The sequence below is a fragment of the Panicum virgatum genome, chromosome 4K (genome assembly GCF_016808335.1).
Source record: "Panicum virgatum strain AP13 chromosome 4K, P.virgatum_v5, whole genome shotgun sequence".
In the NCBI taxonomy this organism is placed as follows: domain Eukaryota; kingdom Viridiplantae; phylum Streptophyta; class Magnoliopsida; order Poales; family Poaceae; genus Panicum; species Panicum virgatum.
The window spans coordinates 20588952-20609944 of NC_053139.1; the positions used below are offsets into that span (position 1 = coordinate 20588952).

General features: G+C 52.1%; 1 protein-coding gene across 1 annotated transcript; it reads right to left on the minus strand.

The window, feature by feature from the left end:
• Nucleotides 1–961: 961 nt before the first annotated feature.
• LOC120703454 (vacuolar protein sorting-associated protein 45 homolog) lies at nt 962–13179 on the minus strand. The gene is made up of 13 exons (XM_039987548.1): nt 12997–13179; nt 12721–12922; nt 12549–12628; nt 12217–12444; nt 11105–11230; nt 10943–11023; nt 10709–10850; nt 10432–10610; nt 4014–4169; nt 2806–2913; nt 2614–2735; nt 1603–1734; nt 962–1479 (listed from the first exon to the last, which is right to left on the minus strand). The coding sequence occupies exons 1-13, from the start codon at nt 13084–13086 to the stop codon at nt 1422–1424; spliced, it is 1704 nt and encodes a 567-aa protein (XP_039843482.1). The 5' UTR covers nt 13087–13179; the 3' UTR covers nt 962–1421.
• Nucleotides 13180–20993: the final 7814 nt, after the last annotated feature.

Genomic DNA, 20993 nt, shown 5'->3' on the forward strand with positions numbered 1-20993 from the left:
CGCTTCTCATATGCATCGCAAGAGCAATTCTAGTAATAGCCTCTAAATCGAACCCTCTAAATGCTAAATGAGGGCTGTCTCTATTTTTTTAGAGGTTTTCAAATTTGCTTCAACTTCAGCAATAGCTCTTAACTCTAACTTATAATAAACGGTAATGCCAGGATTTAGGGCGTCCGATGCGTAGAAAAAAACGAGCGCTCCGACCATGTTGCAAGAGTCAAGTATCGATGTTGTAATTGTTCTCTCTTTATGTTACCTAGTGGATGTTGCATGAAACATGATGTTAATATTGTGGTGGGAATTTTACATCCTCGAATAGGATATTAGAGTCATTTGTATATATATATTTTTTATGCTGCAAGCGTTGATTTTTGATGTTGCAACTGTTATTTACCAATGTTGCGATGGATCATCCGATGAAAAAATTGTAATAGGACATTCGAGCGCTAGTAGTCCCGTATAATAAAGGGTTCCTTAGAAAACCCCTATGAATGGAGGGTGGAGGAGGGAATTTGGAGCACTTTGTAAAATAGAGGATCCAATAGAGAGTCTACTAAATTGCATTTTTTTTTGTTTAACACTCTGAGCTTGAGATAAAGGACTGTTTAGAGAATCTGCTGGTGTTGCTCTTATAATTTCAATCAATAGAAGCTTAAACGCACCGATCAGAGCCAAAAACAACCAAGATCAAGCATTTAAGGGTGAGGCCACGCTTCTGATAGACAATGTACTCAACAGTCAAAATACCGGACAGTGACTACTGCTGGGACCACAAGCTAGCTAGACTGGGAAGCCGGCAAGCAGCATGGACGCAGAAGCAAGCACTTAAATCTGGATCAACGTGGATTTGCCCTAAGATGAAAAAACAATAAAACATAGCCATGAAAAACCAACGCGATCTCAACTGCTGCATCAGGATGAATGGAGGAAAGGTACTGCAGTGCTTTGCTAGTTGCTACAATGCAGGAAAGCATCAGCTTCCAGTCGAGACAATCACTTTTGATGAATCCCATAGATGTCCAAACCTAACCGCATAGACAGCAATTCACACAACTTCAAAAGAGAAAACGGAGAGAAACTGAAAAAATATGTCCTCTTTTACATACATGATCTTTGACTCCACATACTACCTAAATGGTACAATCTCAATCAACACTAGTATAGAAACAAACACATACTTGCTTCAACTGTGGACGGGGGGGGGGGGGGGGGGGGGGGGGGAGGGATGAGCATGAACAGATGCTGGACGGGCTACAGATATTGTTATTTGGTATGACGTTGCACTATGCACCTAGAGCTTATGTTACAAAATTTATCACACAAATTTGATTCTATGTAGAAGTGGAGTCAATACTGTCAATTATCATATTCTGGTACTCTTCAAATCTTCAAGAAATCTTCCAGTTGATACACAATTTAGCTCATATTATAGTGCTTGATTTCGATATCCTTTGTGCCTCCCCCAAATCTTCAAGAAATCTGCAGTACATCAACATTTGAGAAAATCTGTGCAGAAACAGCAAGTTTTCCAAAACCCTGCACATCCACCTCCAAATAATCATATGAATTGCAAAAAAAAAAAGATTGGTTCCCAGTTGATACCTTTTTGAATTCAGAACCACTGAACCTCCAAGGAAGAAACGAACTCCAGGATTTGCTGCATTATAAAGGGCTACTGATCTTGCTTCCTCATAAGTTGTCCCTCCAACAATGAATATGACCACATCTTGAGGCCTGTGGGAAGCAAGAATCTCAGCAATGGTTTCAGTAAAGATTCAAATTTCAAAGGAAAAATAGCCAAAATCATCCTTGAATTATTGGTCTAGGCTCAATTTGGTCCCTGAACTATGAAAACGTCCAATTTAGTCCCTGAACTATCCTAGCCGGCCCAACTTCGTCCTTGAATCCAATGTGGCGTGCCACGTAAGCTCCTCCTGTCATCGTCCAGTCAGCTTGGGGTGAAATACATTTTTTACCCTCCATCCATATAGCAGATTTAACACAGGCAGCTTCCAGCCCACACATCGAGCTGACCACTCCCTCCCCAGCCAGGTCATCACCCCTCCTAGGTAGCGCAGGTCATCAATGGCAGGGGAGGGAGCGGCTCGATGCGGACATCGAGCTGACCGCTCCCTCTCCAGCCAGGTCGTCACCCCTCCTAGGTAGCGCAGGTCATCAATGGCAGGGGAGGGAGCGGTTTGATGCGGGCTAGAAGCTGCCTGTGTTTAAACATGCTCTATGGATGGAGGGTAAAAAGGATATTTCACACCCCAAACTGACTGAGGTGACTGGAGTAGCCTACGTGGCGTGCCACGTCACATAAGGATGAAGTTAGGTCGGTTAGGATAATTCATAGACTAAATTGGACGTTTTCATAGTTCAGGGGCCAAATTGAGCCGGCCCCATAGTTTAGGGACGATTTTGGCTATTTTGCCAATTTCAAAATAAATAATCTTTGTTGACAAAATAAAAGGGGGCAGGAACTAAAAGTTATTGATTTCAAAATAAATAACCTTCATTTCACAGGGAGTGCTCAAGGAAGAGTTTCTTGTACATGCCAATAATAAAAGTATTTTAATTAATTCCACACAACACAACCATTTTTAATCTAACCTGCCCTGTTGGAAATGGTTGCCAACAAGTGGATAGTCCGCATCTCGCAATCGACCTTTAACAATACCTTCCATAGTTTGGAAGAGAAGAGGCTGGTGTTGGGTGTAGACATTCTCAACTCCCTGCAACGAATAAGCACATTAGAAGAAGCTATGTTTCAAGTACATTCATTTGTAGAACTTTTGTACAAACCTTAAGTCCGCGAGCCATGTTACGAGCAATATTTAATAGATCACGGTTCCCATACAAGTCGCCTGTTCTCTTATCAACACCAGCCTGCTTAAGGAGGAATTGAACAAGCTGCATATAAAAATTGTAATACTCATTAGACTTGTGAAGTACTAGGGGGAACAAAAACAATGCATCCCATCTTTGATATAACTCCAATACAAAGCAAATAGCTAGTCAATTAAATGAGATCCCAGCAACTGGTGTTCCTTGTATATGTATATTATAACATATAATTCTAGCGTTCAAAGCCCAATTAAATTCAAATCAGGGATAGTTGCATAGTCTGACTACAAAACTACCATTACATCTCAATACAAGCACATAACTCTTTAGTTCTATCCTGTGTTTTCAAGGCGTCGCCTAGGCGACAAGGCGGTGGTGGTTCGCTCTGCCTAAAGGTGTCGCCTTAGTCCGCCTTAGCCCGCCAAGGCCTCGCCTAGGCAATAAGGCGGTGGTGCCTCGCCTTACCGCTTTAAAAACATAGTTTCTGTTCTGTGCCAATTGATAAGTAAGTCATGACCAAGGGTCCTATTAACCAGTAGATGAACAGGCCTTGATTGATAAGACAGAAACAAAGGCATAATCAGCGGTTTCCGGGGGTTTCTGATCAGCGGTTTTCGGTGGGTTTCTAATCAGCTTGTTTCTTTATTTTTTCCACCCAAATTCTTCAATTTTTGTTACCTTAGCTTTCCAAAGTTCTTCAAATGGCTAATTTGATGGCATTCCTTTTAATATCGAGCCCGAATGGCCAAATCACTTATTAAAGGTGCAATCTGTTAGGAAAGGTAACTGTCAGGTTTCCACAAAAGTGAAACTGAGCCCTGATTACTAGCCAAAGGAAACAGAAATATCATTAGCTATAGACTGATCCAACAACCGATCGGTACTACGAATGTATCACAGGGAATACAGATGTATTTTAGAATCCAATGTATAGTTGACTCCATAGTCCACAAGTGGAGCTGTCCATGAAATGTACATTGTTGCTATAAAGTATAAACACAATACACATTTCAGTTATGCCAATGCTGCAAACATGTATGATCCTACATGAGGGGGGGGGGGGGGGCAGTAAGGCAATTAACAGTGACACAGTCAAAACACCATGTGTAGAGACTTAAGAAAAATACATGGCCTATTCTAGCAGAGAGCTAGTGAAATTTACATACCCCAGACTTGTATTTGGCAGAACAAGAAGCCAGTTTGTTGAAAAGCTGCATTAGTTGAACTGGACTCTCTTTTTCATACCGCAAAGCATAGAGCATCACTAGTCGTAATCGGTCAATATCAGATACACTTTCATTGTTTAGCAAGGAAGTGACAGCCTGAAGAAAATCAACATGTAAACATCTGTAATGAACAAACATAAAATAACAAGCACACTTCTTATCAAATTTGATGAGACAAATGGGTTATGAATCATACATATAATATTCAATCTTGACAAGCAGGTCAACAAGACAGCTCAACAATTGTAAAAAGAGGCATAGCTTTGACACATGCAGGTAGCAGTAAAGCAATAAGAAGTGTATTCTCACTTTTAAGGAAAAATCAACTACTTAAGCAATGAACTCAGAAAGCTTACAGCCAATTTTCTGAAACCTGCAGTTGCATTAAATAAGAAATTCAATCCTAAAAGCATGAAGATGAGTTCTGAACAATTTTGGATATGGTTCGCGCAATGCCACCTTGGACACAGGCATAAATTCATCACTCATTAGCAGAAAATGAACCGAGAACTTCAATGCCACCTTGGACACGTAGGCATAAACTGATCACTCATGAGCAGACACAACACAAGCTTTTTTTTTCCCGTTAGAGTGAATAACAAAGAGTCACAAGTGTATAACTAGTTCAATAAACTGGAAAGGTTACAAAGATGGACTAACCTACACCCACAAATTTTACATAGTTCCAGATTTTATCAGGAGCAATTTGCCCATTGACTTTTCAGCGTGACACGGAATAGACAGTCTGGTGAGGCTACGATGGTCTATTCGGCGAAGGGGCTCACGGTGCAGTGGCAAAGGCCACTGGTCGGGGTGCTCCCGCCCAGGGTTCAAACCCTGGGTGCCGCACCAATAAGCTTTAGGGGTTTCCCTTAAAGTATTTCTATAAAAAAAAATGTTAGCGAGGTGTATAGGCTGGCCCATGGGCCTTGGTTAGCTGGCCGTGTTGGCCTTTAGGGTTGGGCGCCGCACCTGTCTAGGTGCCCCCCCCCTCGGGATTTCCCAAGATTAATTAGGATAGGCAAGGATCCCCTAGATAGAATATTTCCATATTCCTCGGCATCCTTGCCTATATGTACTCGTGCTTTGCACCTCAATCAATCATCAATTCCCAGCCACATCTTCCTTCATGGTATCACGAGTCCGGGCTCTCTCCCCGATTCGATTTCCGCTGCCCTAGCACGCCGGCCATCGCCGTGCTGCGTCCACCCTCCGTCCCCTGCGCGCGCTGGCCCCCTGCCCCCCTCCCCTATGCACGTGCCGGACCTTTTCCGCGCCGCCCCTACCTCCCCTGCGCGCGCCAGCCCTGCTGCACCGCCGCGCCCGCCATCCCATGGCCGGCTCCCCCACCCCCTCTGTCGCCGCGGCAGCTGAAGCCGAGGCCGCCAAGGAGCAGCGCCGGGCGGCGCGCGAGGCTGCCCTAGCCCGCGCCGTCGAGGCAGAGATCGAGGCCGCGGCGGCGGCCAAGGAGCGCGACGCCGCTGCTGCCCGCGCGCGCGGAGCGCGAGCGCAACGCCGCCCTCACCTCGAACGACGAGGACGCCGACGGGGACGCTCACGACGTCCCCCCCCCCACCTGATGACGCCCTGCTACTTCACGAAGCTGCAGCCATCGTCAACCTTCACGCGCAGGCGGTGGCAGTCCAGAACATTCGGAGCTTGACCCCCATCGTCCTCGACGTCTCCGGCAACTACGCTCGCTGGAGGGATCAGTTCCTCCTCGTCGTCGGCAAGTTCTCCCTCCGCGACCACGTCCTCTCCGACGCTCCTCTCGCTGCTGCCCAACCCGACTGGGCGCGCATGGATTGCTCGTCGTGAAGTCCTGGATCCTTGGCTCCGTCTCCGATGATCTTGCCGACACCATCTCCACGGGGGCCATCTCCGCGCGCGATGCCTGGCTCGCTGTGGAAACACAGTTCCTCGGCAACCGCGAGACGCGCGCCCTCTACCTCGACGCCGAGTTCCGCGGCTTCTCTCAAGGTGATCTGTCCATTACAGATTACTGCAGGCGGCTCCAGCGGATGGCCTCCGACCTTGGCGCCCTCTGCGAGGTCGTCTCGGATCGGACCCTCGTCCTCAACCTCATCCGCGGCCTCAACGAGCGCTTCGCCAACATCGGCCTCCATCTTCGGCGCAGTCAGCCCTCCCCCTCCTTCCTCGAGGCAAAGGAGGCCCTACGCTTGGAGGAGCTCACCTTCACGCATCAAGCTGCGACACCGACAGTCCTCGTCGCCACGCAGACAGCCGCGCCCTCCCCCGCTAGCGGCACCAGCAACTCCAAGGGCGGTGGCGGCTCTGGCTCCGGGGGCGCTCAGGCGAAGCCCTCCAAGAGCCGCCACAGCAAGCGCGGCGGCGGTGGGAACAAGAAGGAAGCCGCCACCTCCTCCCAGCAGCCTGCCGGTGGCGCTAGGGGGGGGGGGGGGCAGCAGCCTGCCCCCTGGCCAACATACTGGAACCCGTGGTCCGGGTCCATCCAGATGTGGCCAGGCACACGCCCTCCCCAAGCCCGTCCTCCGCAGCAGGCGCAACAGCAACAGCAGGCCCTGCTCGCCTACCAGCAGGCCCTGCTGACCGCACAACAGTCGGCTCCTCCACCGACTCCCACCGCTCCTACCTGCCAGTAGACTGCACCAGCACTGGGTTATTACAACCCGCTCGCCGGTCTCCCTTCATGGGACCAGCAGTCGCTCGCCTCGACGTTCAGCACCATGACGCTCAACCCGCCACAGAACACCGAGTGGTATTTTGATTCAGGTGCCTCCTCTCATATGACCCCTCATGTGACAGCCCTGTCTCACTCCCTGCCACCTCAGTCTTCCACTCCCTCCTCTATTGTTGTCGGTAACGGTTCCCTTTTGTCTGTCACTGCAACTGGTTCCACTGACCTACACAGATCCTTACATCTTAATAATGTTTTGGTTTCACCTCCACTTATTAAGAATCTTATTTCTGTTCGTCAGTTCACTTCTGATAACAACTGTTCTGTGGAGTTTGACCCTTCTGGTTGTTCTGTGAAGGATCTCTTGTCCAGGAAAGTGATCGTCAGGTGCAATAGCTCCGGGCCGCTCTACCTGCTGCACCTTCCGGCTGCTGCTCACTCCTTGCTCGCCACCTCCACCGTCTCCCTCTGGCACCGTCGCCTCGGTCATCTAGGTCGCGACGCCTTCAGCAAGCTCGCTTCCATCCTCCCGGCGTGTTCCAGCGATGGCGGGTCTTCCATCTATCATGGGTGTCAGCTTGGGCGTCATGTTCGCCTCCCCTTTAGTGCATCATCGTCTCGTGCGCCTAATAATTTTGATCTAATACACTGTGATTTATGGACCTCTCCAGTTGTCAGTGTGTCAGGTTTTAAATATTATCTTGTCATTCTTGATGATCGCTCGCACTATTTGTGGACTTTTCCTGGGTTATTCTGCTCATCACAAAGGATCTCGCTGCCTTGATCTTGCCACCAACAAGGTCATCATCTCTCGCCATGTCATCTTTGACGAGGCCTCCTTTCCGTTTGCTGAGCAGCATCCCCAGCCTGTCTCCCCGGCGGCCTTCGAGTTCTTGGATAGAACTGACTTTGTGCCGGATCCTGTTGGACTGTCACACCCCCCTGTGGTTGCAGGTACACCTCCCCGCTGTGCTGGCTCGAGCCCGTTGCTCGCCGAGCACAGCCCTGCCGCTGGCTTGAGCCCGTTGCTCGCCGAGCGCAGTCCCCCCAGTCTTCTGCGCCAGGTGGCACAGCACCGTCGACCACCGCACTGCCATGTGCGGCCCCTGGAGCGCTCTCCCCCGCACTGCCACGTGCGGCCCTCGACGCCTCCGCTGCACAGCCACGTGCGGCCCCCGCCGCCTCCCCCGCACTGCCACGTGCGGCCCTGACAGTTCCGCCTGGCTTCGCCCCTCGCAGTCCGGCCACCCCAGCAGGCGTATCGCCTGCACCTGGCCCAGATCGCCAGGTGGCGCGTCCCCTTCCACCGGTGCAGCCCTTCAACGAGCATCGCATGGTCACTCGTGCGAAACTCGGTTTCCGGTAGCCTGCGCTCTTCACCGCGGCTCCCTTGTCTCCGGTCCCGAAGACCTTCCGTAGCGCCCTCGCCGACCCCAATTGGCGGGCGGCTATGGAAGAAGAGCATGCTGCCCTCCTGCAGAATCAGACCTGGGATCTGGTTCCTTGGCCACCGCGTGCTAATGTGGTCACCAGCAAGTGGATCTTCAAACACAAGCTCCAAGCTGACGGTTCTCTGGAGCGGTACAAGGCTCGCTGGGTTCTGCATGGATTCACTCAGCGGCCAGGTGTGGATTTCGATGAGACATTCAGCCCTGTGGTGAAGCCAGCAACAGTTCGCACTGTTCTGTCCCTGGCGCTCTCTCGACGGTGGCCCATCCACCAGCTCGACGTCAAGAACGCCTTCCTCCACGGCATGCTCTCAGAGACAGTCTACTGTGCTCAGCCAGTTGGTTTTGAGGACCTTGCACGCCCTGATTTCGTCTGTCGGCTCAACAGATCTCTCTACGGGTTGAAGCAGGCTCCCCGAGCATGGTACAGTCGCTTCGCAACATACCTTCTCAGTCTGGGATTCGTCGAGGCCAAGTCAGACACCTCCCTGTTTGTCTACCGCCGTGGCACCGACATCATCTACTTGCTCCTGTATGTTGATGATATCGTCCTCAGCCTCCTCACCAGCTATTCTCCAGCGCACCATTCAGGCCTTGCAGCAAGAGTTCAGTATGAAGGATCTGGGGGAACGTCATCACTTCTTGGGGATGCATGTACAGCGGTGTGGCTCCGGACTTCTTCTCTCTCAGCGGCAGTACATGCTTGACATCCTGGACCGTGTGGGTATGGCTAAGTGCAAGCCTTGCTCTACTCCGGTGGACACCAACCCCAAGCTGGTGGCTGATGGTCCACCTGTTCAGGATGCTTCTGACTTCCGGAGTCTCGCCGGTGCCCTGCAGTATCTCACCTTCACCAGGCCGGATATCGCTTATGCCGTTCAGCAGGTTTGCTTGCACATGCATGATCCGCGTGAGCCGCACCTTGCTGCCTTGAAGCGTATCTTGCGCTATATTCGAGGCACACTGCACCTGGGGCTTCTTCTCCGGCCGTCTTCGCAGGGTGAGCTGACTGTGTACTCTGACGCCGACTGGGCAGGCTGTCCAGATACTCGCAAATCCACATCGGGTTATGCGGTATTCCTCGGGGACAACCTGGTTTCATGGTCGTCGAAGCGGCAGAACACAGTGTCTAGATCCAGCGCAGAGGCAGAGTACCGTGCTGTGGCTAATGGTGTTGCCGAAGCCACCTGGTTGCACTAGCTTCTCCTCGAGCTTCATGCACCTCCTCGGCGTGCTTCTTTGGTCTATTGTGACAACATCAACGTCGTCTACATGTCCTCCAACCCGGTCCAGCATCAACGCACCAAACACATTGAGATTGATCTTCACTTCGTGCGGGAGCGTGTTGCTATTGGTGATGTCCCCGTCATGCATGTTCCAACATCGTCACAGTACGCCGACATCTTCACCAAGGGACTTCCGTCTTCAGTGTTCTCGGAGTTCAGGTCCAGTCTGCGGGGGCGTGTTAGCAAGGTGTATAGGCTGGCCCATGGGCCTTGGTTAGCTGGCCATGTTGGTCTTTAGGGTTGGGTGCCACACCTGTCTAGGTGCGCCCCCCCTCGGGATTTCCCTCGATTGGTTAGGATAGGCAAGGATCCCCTAGATAGGATATTTCCATATTCCTCAGCATCCTTGCCTATATGTACTCGTGCTTTGCACCCTAATCAATCATCAATTCCCAGCCATATCTTCCTTCAAAAACGATGGTCTATTCCAGTGTAGGGTTTTCTTATGGCCGTTAGGATTGATTTGGCATATTTTGAGTGGTGAGGAAAAATACTTCATTTAGAATCATTGTTGAATATGAAATTGAAAGGGGCAGAGATCAAGACTTGCTATGCTACACTGAACTTTGTTGGTGCAAACTTAGCGCCACGTAGCGCCACATCAACTGGTCCAAGGACAAAGTGCCCACAACGAATCTAGAATTACATAAAACTTATAGTGGGTTTAACTGCCAGGAAAGCAAGACTTTGGTGAGCTTATCAAAACTTTGCACCTTGCAGGGATTTTATACAAAAATAAATGATAATTTCAAAATAATAATATACTTAGCTAGTACACTATAGAATATATTTGTTGACCCAAGCTAAATATATTACATAAAAAGGAAAAGCCTTATCAGTTTATCAGCACAAGCTCAAATTTTGATAACTATGTCCAAGGCGAGAAAATGCACACAGGATATTATGGGCAAGTTGAGAGTTGTCACTGATGGCAGAGTATAATTCACATGCATCAAAATGGATACCTCAAAGGCTGCTGCTTGTCCATTCGTACATGCAAGCTCTTGTTCTGTCTGTGAAACTAGCATAAGCTTCCTTTCCTCCACAATTCTGCTCATCTCACTCACCAAAGCAACATGTTTTGTTACATTTCCATGTGTCTTTCGATATTCAGGATAGTTGCTCACGAACTTTGCCATATCACCTAAAACCACCAATGCATTAGATTTTGCAAAATGCTATTGCCATATTTAAATATTTGTTTATTTCACAGGATAAAACCCAAAATGAAGTCTAAATTACCTATACTCTGGAGATTAAGGCTGCCCTTTGAAAGATGCTGAAAGTCATCTACCATTCTTTTGATGTTCATACCGAGGTCCCCAAAATTCTCAAACATGTTAGCTCTAAAAAAATCATCTTGAACTGATGATAGAACCACCTCCTATTTAAGTATATTTGAAATAGATTAACATTCAACAAATACTTAGCAATTGTTTCATCATGTTACATAGGAGAAATTCAACATATATTAACCTGCTGGTCTTTAGGTACATTGGCAAATCCCCTAAGATCGACTTTGTTGTTCTCGATTCCAATAAGCTCATGTACCATTGCCTGAATCCATATAAGATTGCTTGCAAATTAAGAAAAGTACATTTGAACAGGACAAAATAGATGAAGTTTTTTTTGGCTCACCTGATATGTCCACTGGTTAAGTAGAGGCGTAACAGGATCATCCATCCTGTCAATCACCAATAACAACGAAGAGTTTTCTGTGCGTCTAAAATCAAACAGGCCACTCTCCTGCTCATACATCAATCTCTGCATGGTCCAAATTATAAAAGCTTCAGGACAAGTTCCATATGATATGAGTTGTCATTCCAAATAAATATTACTATTGCAACCATTATTGCCTTTTAGTATGTCACAAAGAAAAAAAAAGGGGCTTACAGAAGATATTTTGGTGCTCCCTACTTCTACAAATTGACCTTTTTCTAACTTGTAGGCCAAGAAGTGTATAGTGAAATGGTGCTTGTGTAGTCAATAAAGAAATGAACACTTTGGCCATACTCACATTGATAAATGTAACATGCAAAAGTTCATAATGGCACTCAAAAATCACCAAAACAACAAAAATGTAACTCCAAACGTCAGCTTTAATGTTTATGTATACTATTCCATGTTTAGATGACAGAAGGTAACTATACCTTTTGTGTCTATGTAACAATCCTATGCTTGTTCCAGTGGCTACAGTCATATGTTCTTCCCATTTCAAAGCCATACGTTGAGATAATAACTCAGGTGTTATAAACAATTCATAAATAAAACAGATCAAAATCCACAACCACATCGAAGGAAAAAAATGCTTTTAGAAACAAGTTATATTTCTCTTGTTTTCATTATAATAATTAGTTGAAAGCATTTTTTGTAGAACCAAAGTAGAAAAACCTTACTAGAATTAAACATAGATTCTCATAACAACTAGATTCTAAAGCCTAGCATACATAAACTAGGCCTGTGTGAGTTAACACTGTGTTATGTGCATAGTTCTAAAGGCGTCGCCTAGGCGTCCAGGCGGACCCAGCTCGCCTTGGGCAATAGCCACGCCTTGTGGCCTAGGTGCTGCCTAGGCGTCCAAGCGTACCCAGCTCGCCTTGGGTCGCCTCATCGCCTTTAAAACACTGGTTATGTGCTGGAGTAAGAAAAATCTAAAGAGCTGTGACCTGACATGACATATTAAACTTTATTTTGAAAAACATCTAATTTTGGGACTTTCTTATCACTGTTTGCAGTGACAATTTACCAACCGCAGTTTCTTGTGCGATCCTTTTTGCAACATCTGATGTCCTCTGAAATCTAATAACAGGGCGACGCTTGAGAGCCAAGAAGACAGAAGCAATGCCATCAACAGCTCGATCACAAAAGCTCTGCATGCCAGGAGGATCGACCACCATTGGAAGCATGTACATATGGTTATATTGAATGTTGAGAGTGAAATGGTATGGGTCAATGGCACAAAAATCAGCATAGAACTCCTGCAGAAACAGAATAAGAACACACATGCAAATGTTATCCTCCATCTCAACCATTTGCAATTGCCATTACAATAAACAAATGAAACGTATTCAACACCACTGACCTGAACTTGCTGAACAACCTCCTGCTCATCAGAATCAGCTAGTATCTGAATCTGCGGAATCTTCAATATATTGGAGAAGACTGCGAGGGCACAAACCGTAAAAGAACCAAATGAATAAGAGAAATCCCCACCACACCAAAATTCCATAGTAAATCGGTGAATGGTCACGCACAGAGGTGGTACTCGGCGAAGCGCGGCATGGCGAGGTGCTTGCGGAGCTTCTGGACGTTGTCAGCGGAGGGTCGGAGGAAGTAGACGGCCTTGAGGTGCGCCATGGACTCCCTGGAGCTGGAGGCGTTGTCCATCGTCTCCACGAGGAACACCTCCTTCCGCAGCAGATCCGACTGGCTGTACACCACGCTCACCATCCCGACCTGAGCACGGATCTGGTCAGATCAAAATTGGGGAGGAGCCGAAGCTAGGATCCTCGGGGAAGCGGCGGACGTACGGTTTGGGGGTCGAGGACGAGGACCTTCATTCCCGGGATGTCGTGGAGCATGCGATCGATGTAGACGCGGACGAAAGGGATCAGCACCATTGCTGATGGTGAGCCTCGGCGGCTGGTTCTTCGAATTTGGTATAGAGGGGTGTGGGTTGAGGGGCAGCGGTCCTGTTACAGGGGTAGTGGTTAAGAAGGACAGCGGTAGCAGATTACTCCCGATTCCGCCCGGTTGGAAGTTGGAACGATCTAAGACACAGGGTTCACTTTACCGCCCAGTCCGGCGGAGTTCGGTACCGGTATACCGGATCGGTTTGGCTGGAAACCGGTCCAAATCTTTCAAATACCATCTTAATTATGGGACTAAAACCGCTCTAAAAATGTAAACGCATGCTAGGCAATCGGGCCCACAAAGGCCTGCAGCCTCCTTCCAATCTGAAAGAAAGGAAAGGACTCAAAAAAACCCAGCACACGGCCCACGTACGCAGTGCGGCCCATCCGCACCCCCCTCGGACCCGCGGGGTGATCTCCGCCTCGCTCGAGGGCTCCCCGCCGAAGCCCTCGATCGCGCCCCGCGCCTCCGCCTCGCTCGAGGGTAGCGAGCCTACCCTTGAGCGAGCAGAACGCCTCCGCCTCGCTCGAGGGTAGCGAGCCTGCCCTCGAGCGAGCAGAACGTCTCCGCCTCGCTCGAGGCCACCCCTCGACGGAAAGGACAAACGGCCCTTCCGCTCAGCCGTCCGCCGTACGGAGGCATTAATGCCAACCACTCCTCCACAGCGCCCGGGTTAGACGGCGTCAGGCCGCCATTCCCCACAGTGGCGGTGACCGGAGTCTCGTTCGCCAACTCCAGTCACTGCTCCGCCATTCCGGATGCTGTGGCGACGATGTGGGAACCTGCGACGCAGTGCAAGACGTGTTCGACACTGCTCCAGCTACTATACTGTCAACTTCCATGACCGGCGCCATACCCCACAGTGTACTTCCCACAATGCTCGAACACTGCACCCCCGCAATTCGGGGAGAAGACGACAACTTCCACGATCCCCTGTGCATGTACACCGTCCCTCCTTGTGTCTATAAAAGGGGGGTCGGCCCATTCGGTAGAACACAACGCTCAGCACTACTAGCAGAGCACATACGCTCCTTGAACCCCGATATTGGCACTCGCCTCAATCAACTCCCCCTCTAGCAGAGACTGGGGAGTTTCCCTCCCTCACTTTGCCTCGCTTGTACCCCCTACTACAAGCACCCCCGGTGCAGGACAGTGTAGTGCTCTCGCACACCCCTTTGCTGGACGTACGGCCCTACGGCCGGAACCAGGATAAACCCGTACGTTACTGTGTTGCCTCTTGCATCAACATCTGGGACGATGAACACGCAGCATCATCACTGATTGGGTCCGGACTGCCGGGTCAGGACACCGACAGTTGGCGCGCCAGGTAGGGGGAGGCGCTGCGTGATATTTTCTCTTTTGTTCCCATTTGATCTCCAGGGATGGCGAGCAGATCCAACCCATTCCCCATGGGCGTCTCGAATCCGCTTCCAGCGGGATACCTGATCTGGTTTGGGAGTCTTGAGTTCAGAGCAACCGGCAACGGTTACCTCATGAAGCTCCTCTCGCCAGACGCAACCCTGACACTCCGACTTCACCAGCCCAGCGCAATAGGCGCTCGGGCCAGCACTCGCGACAAGCGCGCGTGGAGCGGCGCTGGGCAGTGCGCCTCTAATCCCCCACGTGGGTTGAGGTTGCCATGTCGCAGCTCAGCATCGTGGCCGACGAGGCCACCGCTTCGTCATCATGTACCTCGGCGTCAGCTACGCCGGCACCATCATCGACTGCAGCCCCAGTGCCTCCTAGGGGGGCACGACAGCGCCGTCGCCCTTTCCCTTCGGGATGCACAACGCTGCCACCTACACCTCTTCGACCAGCACCAACTTCGCCGAGTACGAGGATCTGCCGGGTCATCACCTCTTGTCGATCCGCAACCTCATCGCATCGTCTCCTGACAACTCCTACCCCGAGACGGCGAGCTCATCAGCTTCTTCATGGACAACTTCACGGCTGAGGAGCCCGAGGACTACTCCGGGGTCTGCGACCCCGACGCTTTCCGCTCGTTCCAGCTCGCGGCGGTTTACTGCCTCACCTGCTCCGAGGACTCCAGCGAGGGGGATTACGATCCCACTCGGGAGTGCTTCATGGTCCAGCTCGCGGACGGGCAAGAGGTCAACGCTCCAAGCAATGACGGGAACGGCGGGGCAGGCGCGCAGGCAAACCAACCAGTGGTGCCATCCGTGACCCCTTCTTCTTCGTCAAGCTCGGCGGCGCGGCAGGCGCAGCTGGCGCAGCTCAAGGAGCTTCAAGCTAAGTTCGACGAGCAGCGTCGGCAGACGCAGGAGCTGCGCATCGCACTCGAGCAGCAGCGCACCACGCGTGGCGCACATGCCTAGGCGGCAGTACGCGTCGCTCGGGAGCGGATCCTAGCCGATGACAATGTCGACAAACCTCCGGAGCAGAAAACGGCCGGCGAAAAACTCGTCGCTGTGGCCTACCTACTCCAAGCGATGCCCGAGCCGTCGACGACTCATCGAGCAAGCCGCTGTGCAGCAGGCCGAGAGCTCTGCGTCTCGCATGCGCTCGATAGTCCCGAAGCATCCCGGTGGGACTGCACGGTAGGACCACGAGGTTTCGGTGCACACTCCACCAGAAGGGAAGGGAAAAGCAGCCGTAGCGCCCGGTGCGAAGGCACCCTCGGTGCACGACCACATCGGAAAGACTCCCGTAAGGGAGCGACTCCACGACATGCGCGGACATGATGGCGACGGCGACGCCCGTAACATCATCAACGACAAGAAGTACACCCCTCAACGGGGTGGACGTTTCGACCCCGAACATGACAGGGGTGAGTCACCGGAGCCTCCGGGCACCCGCGTGTTCGGCCGGGAGATTCGTACCGCTCCTTTTCCCCCGCGCTTTCGACAGCCTACCATCCTCGTCAAGTATTCGGGCGAGACTGATCCCGCAGTCTGGCTCAACGACTACCGCCTAGCATGTCAGCTGGGCGGTGCGACGGACGACACGGTCATCATCCGCAACCTTCCCCTTCACCTTGCTGACGCCACACGAACGAGGCTCGAGCACTTGCCCGCGGACCAGATCCACAACTGGGCCGACTTAGTCCAGATCTTCGTGGGCAACTTCCAGGGCACGTACGTGCGCCCTGGGAACTCCTGGGACCTCAAAGGGTGTCGGCAGAAGCCCAATGAGTCCCTGCGCGACTACTTGCGGCGCTTCTCCAAGCAATGCACCGAGCTCCCCAGCGTCACCCACATCGAGGTCATCAACGCCTTCCTCGAGGGAACGACGTGCAGGAACCTGGAGCACGAGCTTGCGCGAAGCCATCCCGCCAACACCAATGAGTTGTTCGATGCTGCCACCAACTACGCCGCCGGCGAGGAGGCCGTTGGTGCCATTTTCGACGACAAGCCGAACAAGCACAAGGAAGATGCGCCCGCAGAGGGCTGCAACGCCAAGATCAACGCCCCCGCCAAGAAACAAAAGCGGGGGAAGAAAGGGAAGAAGCCGGCCCCACCAAACCAGCCTGGACCGGGGGCAGGTGGAAGACTCCGACGAGGCCTTCGTCGCTGCCCCGTACCGCAAAGGACCTCGGGGCCCCCCTCGAGGCGATGGTGGCCTGTTCGACGACATGTCGTGCCCTTACCACAAGGGCTCGGTCAACCACACCCTCGAGCAGTGCAAGATGCTTTGGAAGGACTACAACCACATCGCGCATCGCGACGAGGACAGGAAGAAGGATGCTGGCGACAAAGGTGGAGACGACGAGTTCCCCCCGGTGGAGAACGCCTTCTTCATCTTTGGAGGACCGACGACAAACATGACTTCTCGGCAGCGCAAGCGAGAGCGCCGGGAAGTCTTCTCCGTCACCAAGGCCATGCCATCCTACCTCGACTGGTCGGAGGATACCATTTCCTTTGGCCGCGAGGACCACCCCGACTACGTCCCACACCCGGGACGGTACCCGCTCGTTGTCGACCCTATCATCGGCAACACCCGCTTCTCTAAGGTGCTCATGGACGGAGGCAACATCGTCAACATCATGTACGCCCACACCTTGGAGCTCATGTGGATCGGATTGAACAAGCTCCGCCCTAGCATGTCGCCATTCTATGGCGTTGCGCCGGGGAAGCGAGTCCAACCCCTCGGCCAGATCGACCTACCCGTCTATGTCGGCACGGCAGCCAACTTCCGTAAGGAAGTGCTCACCTTCGAGGTGGTGGGGTTTCGGGGAGCCTACCACGCCATCCTTGGCCGTCCCTGCTACGTCAAGTTCATGGCCATCCCCAACTACACCTACTTCAAGCTGAAGATGCCGGGTCCAAAGGGTGTCATCAACGTCGACTCCTCGTTCGAGCACGCCTACGAGTGCGATGTCGAGTGCGTCGAGCACGTGGAGGCTCAAGCAGAGGACGAGGCCCTCGCAGCCACTCTCGACAAGATGGCAAGCGAGGCCTTGGACTCCATGCACCGGCACGCAGGCAGCTTCAAACCCACCGAAGGTATCAAGGAGGTGCCCCTCGACCCGAATCACCCCGACGACAAGGCGTTGCAGGTCAGCGCCACCCTCGACAGCAAATAGGAAGTGGTGCTCGTCGACTTTCTCCGCGCCAACGCAGACATCTTTGCGTGGAGCCCCTCGGACATGCCTGGCATACCGAGGGAGGTCGCCGAGCACTCCCTTGATGTCCGACCCAACTCCAAGCCGGTGAAGCAGCGCTTGCAGCGCTTTGACGAGCTCAAGCGCCGGCGATCGGTGAGGAGCTGTAGAAACTTCTGGCGGTCGGATTCATCAAGGAGGTATTCCATCCCGAGTGGCTAGCTAATCCTGTATTAGTGAAGAAAAAGAATGGGAGTTGGAGGATGTGCGTAGACTACACTAGTTTAAATAAAGCATGTCCGAAGGTTCCCTTTCCTTTGCCGCGTATTGATCAAATCGTAGATTCAACTGCGGGATGTGAACTTTTATCCTTTCTCGATGCTTATTCCGGTTACCACAAAATCAAGATGAAAGGGTCCGACCAGCTCGCGACCTCTTTTATCACACCTTTCGGCATGTACTGCTACGTCACGATGCCCTTTGGCCTCAGAAACGCCGGAGCTACATATCAGCGGTGTATGCTCCACGTATTCGGGGACCATCTCGGGCGGAACGTAGAAGCATATGTCGACGACATCGTTGTAAAATCCAGGAAGGCGGACGACCTGGTAGCCGATCTCAGGATCGCGTTCGATTGCCTAAGGGCCAAAGGGGTAAACCTCAACCCCGAGAAGTGCGTATTCGGAGTCCCTCAAGCCATGCTCTTGGGCTTCATTGTCTCCCAGCGAGGTATCGAACCCAACCCTGAGAAAGTCTCGGCCATTACTCGGATGGGACCGATCCGAGACCTAAAGGGGGTACAGAGGGTCATGGGATGCTTAGCGTCCCTCAGTCGATTCATCTCGCGTCTCGGCGAGAAAGGCTTGCCCCTGTATCGACTCCTGAGGAAAACCGAGCGCTTCACGTGGACCCCCGAGGCTAAAGAAGCCCTCGACAGGCTAAAGGCATCACTCACACATGCCGCTATTCTCACACTACCCATAGACAGCGAGCCCCTCTATCTGTACGTAGCCGCGACGACCCAAGTGGTTAGTGCGGTAATCGTTGTCGAAAAACAAGAGGAGGGCCATGCTCTGCCTGTCCAACGGCCGGTGTACTACATCAGCGAAGTGTTGTCCGAAACCAAGACACGCTACCCACAGATCCAGAAGCTGCTATTCACAGTGGTTTTGGCCCGGCGCAAGCTGCGCCACTACTTCGAGGCCCATCCCGTCATAGTGGTCTCGTCTTTCCCTTTGGGAGAGATAGTCCGCAACAGGGAGGCCGAGGATAGAATTGCCAAGTGGTCCGCGGAGCTGATGGGAGAAACTCTCACCTACGCCCCTCGCAAGGCGATCAAGTCCCAAGTCTTGGCCGACTTCATCGCTGAGTGGACGGACACTCAGCTACCCCCTCCACAAATCCAAGCTGAATGCTGAACCATGTACTTCGATGGGTCGGTGATGAAAACTGGCATCGGCGCCGGCCTCCTCTTCATCTCACCCCTCGGAGATTACATGCGCTACGTAATACACCTGCATTTCCCTGCGTCTAACAATATGGCGGAGTACGAGGCCCTCTTTAGTGGCCTCCGCATCGCCATCGAACTTGGCGTCAAGCGCCTCGACGTACGCGGTGACTCTCAGCTCGTCATCGACCAAGTGATGAAGGAGTCTAGCTGTCACGACCCGAAGATGGAGGCATACTGCAATGCATTACGCCGCCTCGAAGATAAGTTTGACGGCCTAGAACTCAACCACGCCATGAGGATGCCGACGAAGTAGCCAAGATCGTGTCAGGGCGGACCACTGTTCCCCTGAACATCTTTGCTCGCGACGTCGCCAAGCCCTCTGTCGACTTCAAGGATCCGGCGGAACCAGGCCCCTCGAACGCCGGGCCCCCGGCAGGAATCCCTCGGCGAATGAGGACGAGCCCATGGACACTGACTTCGAGACCTCCTCCATGGACGAAGCCGAAGCAATGGAGATCGACGAGGCCCCGTCGCCGCAAGATTGGCGCACCCTGTACCTCGACTGGATGATTTGAGGGATTCTGCCCTTGGACCGTGCTCAGGCGTGGCGCCTCGCTAGGCGGGCCAAGTCCTTTGTCCTAATCGACGACGAGCTGTACAAACGCAGTCCCTCGGGTGTTTTGCAGCGATGCATCCCCATCCCCGAGGGCAAGGAGCTGATCCTTGACATCCACGCTGGCATCTGTGGTCACCACGCCGTGCCACGCACCCTCGTGGGTAATGCGTTTCGGCAAGGTTTTACTGGCCCACCACGGTCGTCGACGCCACCGACGTCGTGCGGACCCAAGAAGGTTGCCAGTTCTACGCTCGAAAGATGCACCTCCCGGCCCACACTCTGCAGACCATCCCCATCACGTGGCCGTTCGCCATGTGTGGATTGGACCTCGTTGGCCCGCTGCAAAAGGCACCCGGGGGCTACACCCACTTGTTGGTGGCAATCGACAAAATCTTCAAGTGGATCGAGGCTCGACCCATCGGCAAGATTAGATCCGAGCAAGCTGTTCTGTTCTTTACTGACATTGTCTTCAGGTTCGGGGTCCCGAACTCAATCATCACCGACAACTATACCTAGTTCACAGGCAAGAAATTCTTGGCATTCTGCGACAGCTACCACATACGCGTGGACTGGTCGGCTGTGGCGCACCCACAAACAAATGGGCAAGTAGAGCGTGCCAATGGCATGATCCTCCAAGGACTGAAGCCAAGGATCTTCAACAAGCTGAACAAGTTTGGCTGGAGGTGGCTCACAGAGCTACCCTCGGTTATTTGGAGTCTGAGGATGACCCCAAGTAGAGCCACAGGCTTTACCCCGTTCTTCCTCGTCTATGGCGCCGAGGCCATGCTCCCCACGGACCTGGAGTACGGGTCACCGAGGCTCAAAGCCTATCAAGAGCAGTAGAACCAGCATGCCCGCGAGGACTCGCTGGATCAAGTGGACGAGGCTCGAGACATGGCGCTTCTACACTCTGCGCGTTATCAACAGTCCCTGCGAAGATATCAAGCGCAGAGAGTCTGGCGCCGAGACCTCAACAAAGGGGACTTGGTGCTGAGGCTCCGACAGGACAACAGGGGCCGCCACAAAGCTCTCACCACCGTGGGAAGGCCCATACATCATCGCCGAGGTGCTCAAGCCCGGCACATACAAGCTGGCGAATGAAAACGGCGAAGTCCTCACCAATGCTTGGAACATACAGCAGCTATGTTGCTTCTATCCTTCGAGTTCCAAGCTATTTGTGCATTGTTTGTACTTGCATTTACGATTTCCCGAAACAATAAAGGAGTATGCTTTACTTGCTTATTTTTTAGGAACCTTCCGGACCCTG

Excerpts from the sequence above, each read along its gene's own strand:
- LOC120703454 (XM_039987548.1), bottom strand. The coding sequence starts at position 13,086 with ATGGTGCTGATCCCTTTCGTCCGCGTCTACATCGATCGCATGCTCCAC. Across the intron at positions 12,629-12,720 it reads CTTCGCCGAGTACCACCTCT|TCTTCTCCAATATATTGAAG; the intron begins GTGCGTGACCAT and ends GTGCCCTCGCAG. Across the intron at positions 2,736-2,805 it reads ACATGGCTCGCGGACTTAAG|GGAGTTGAGAATGTCTACAC; the intron begins GTTTGTACAAAA and ends TATTCGTTGCAG.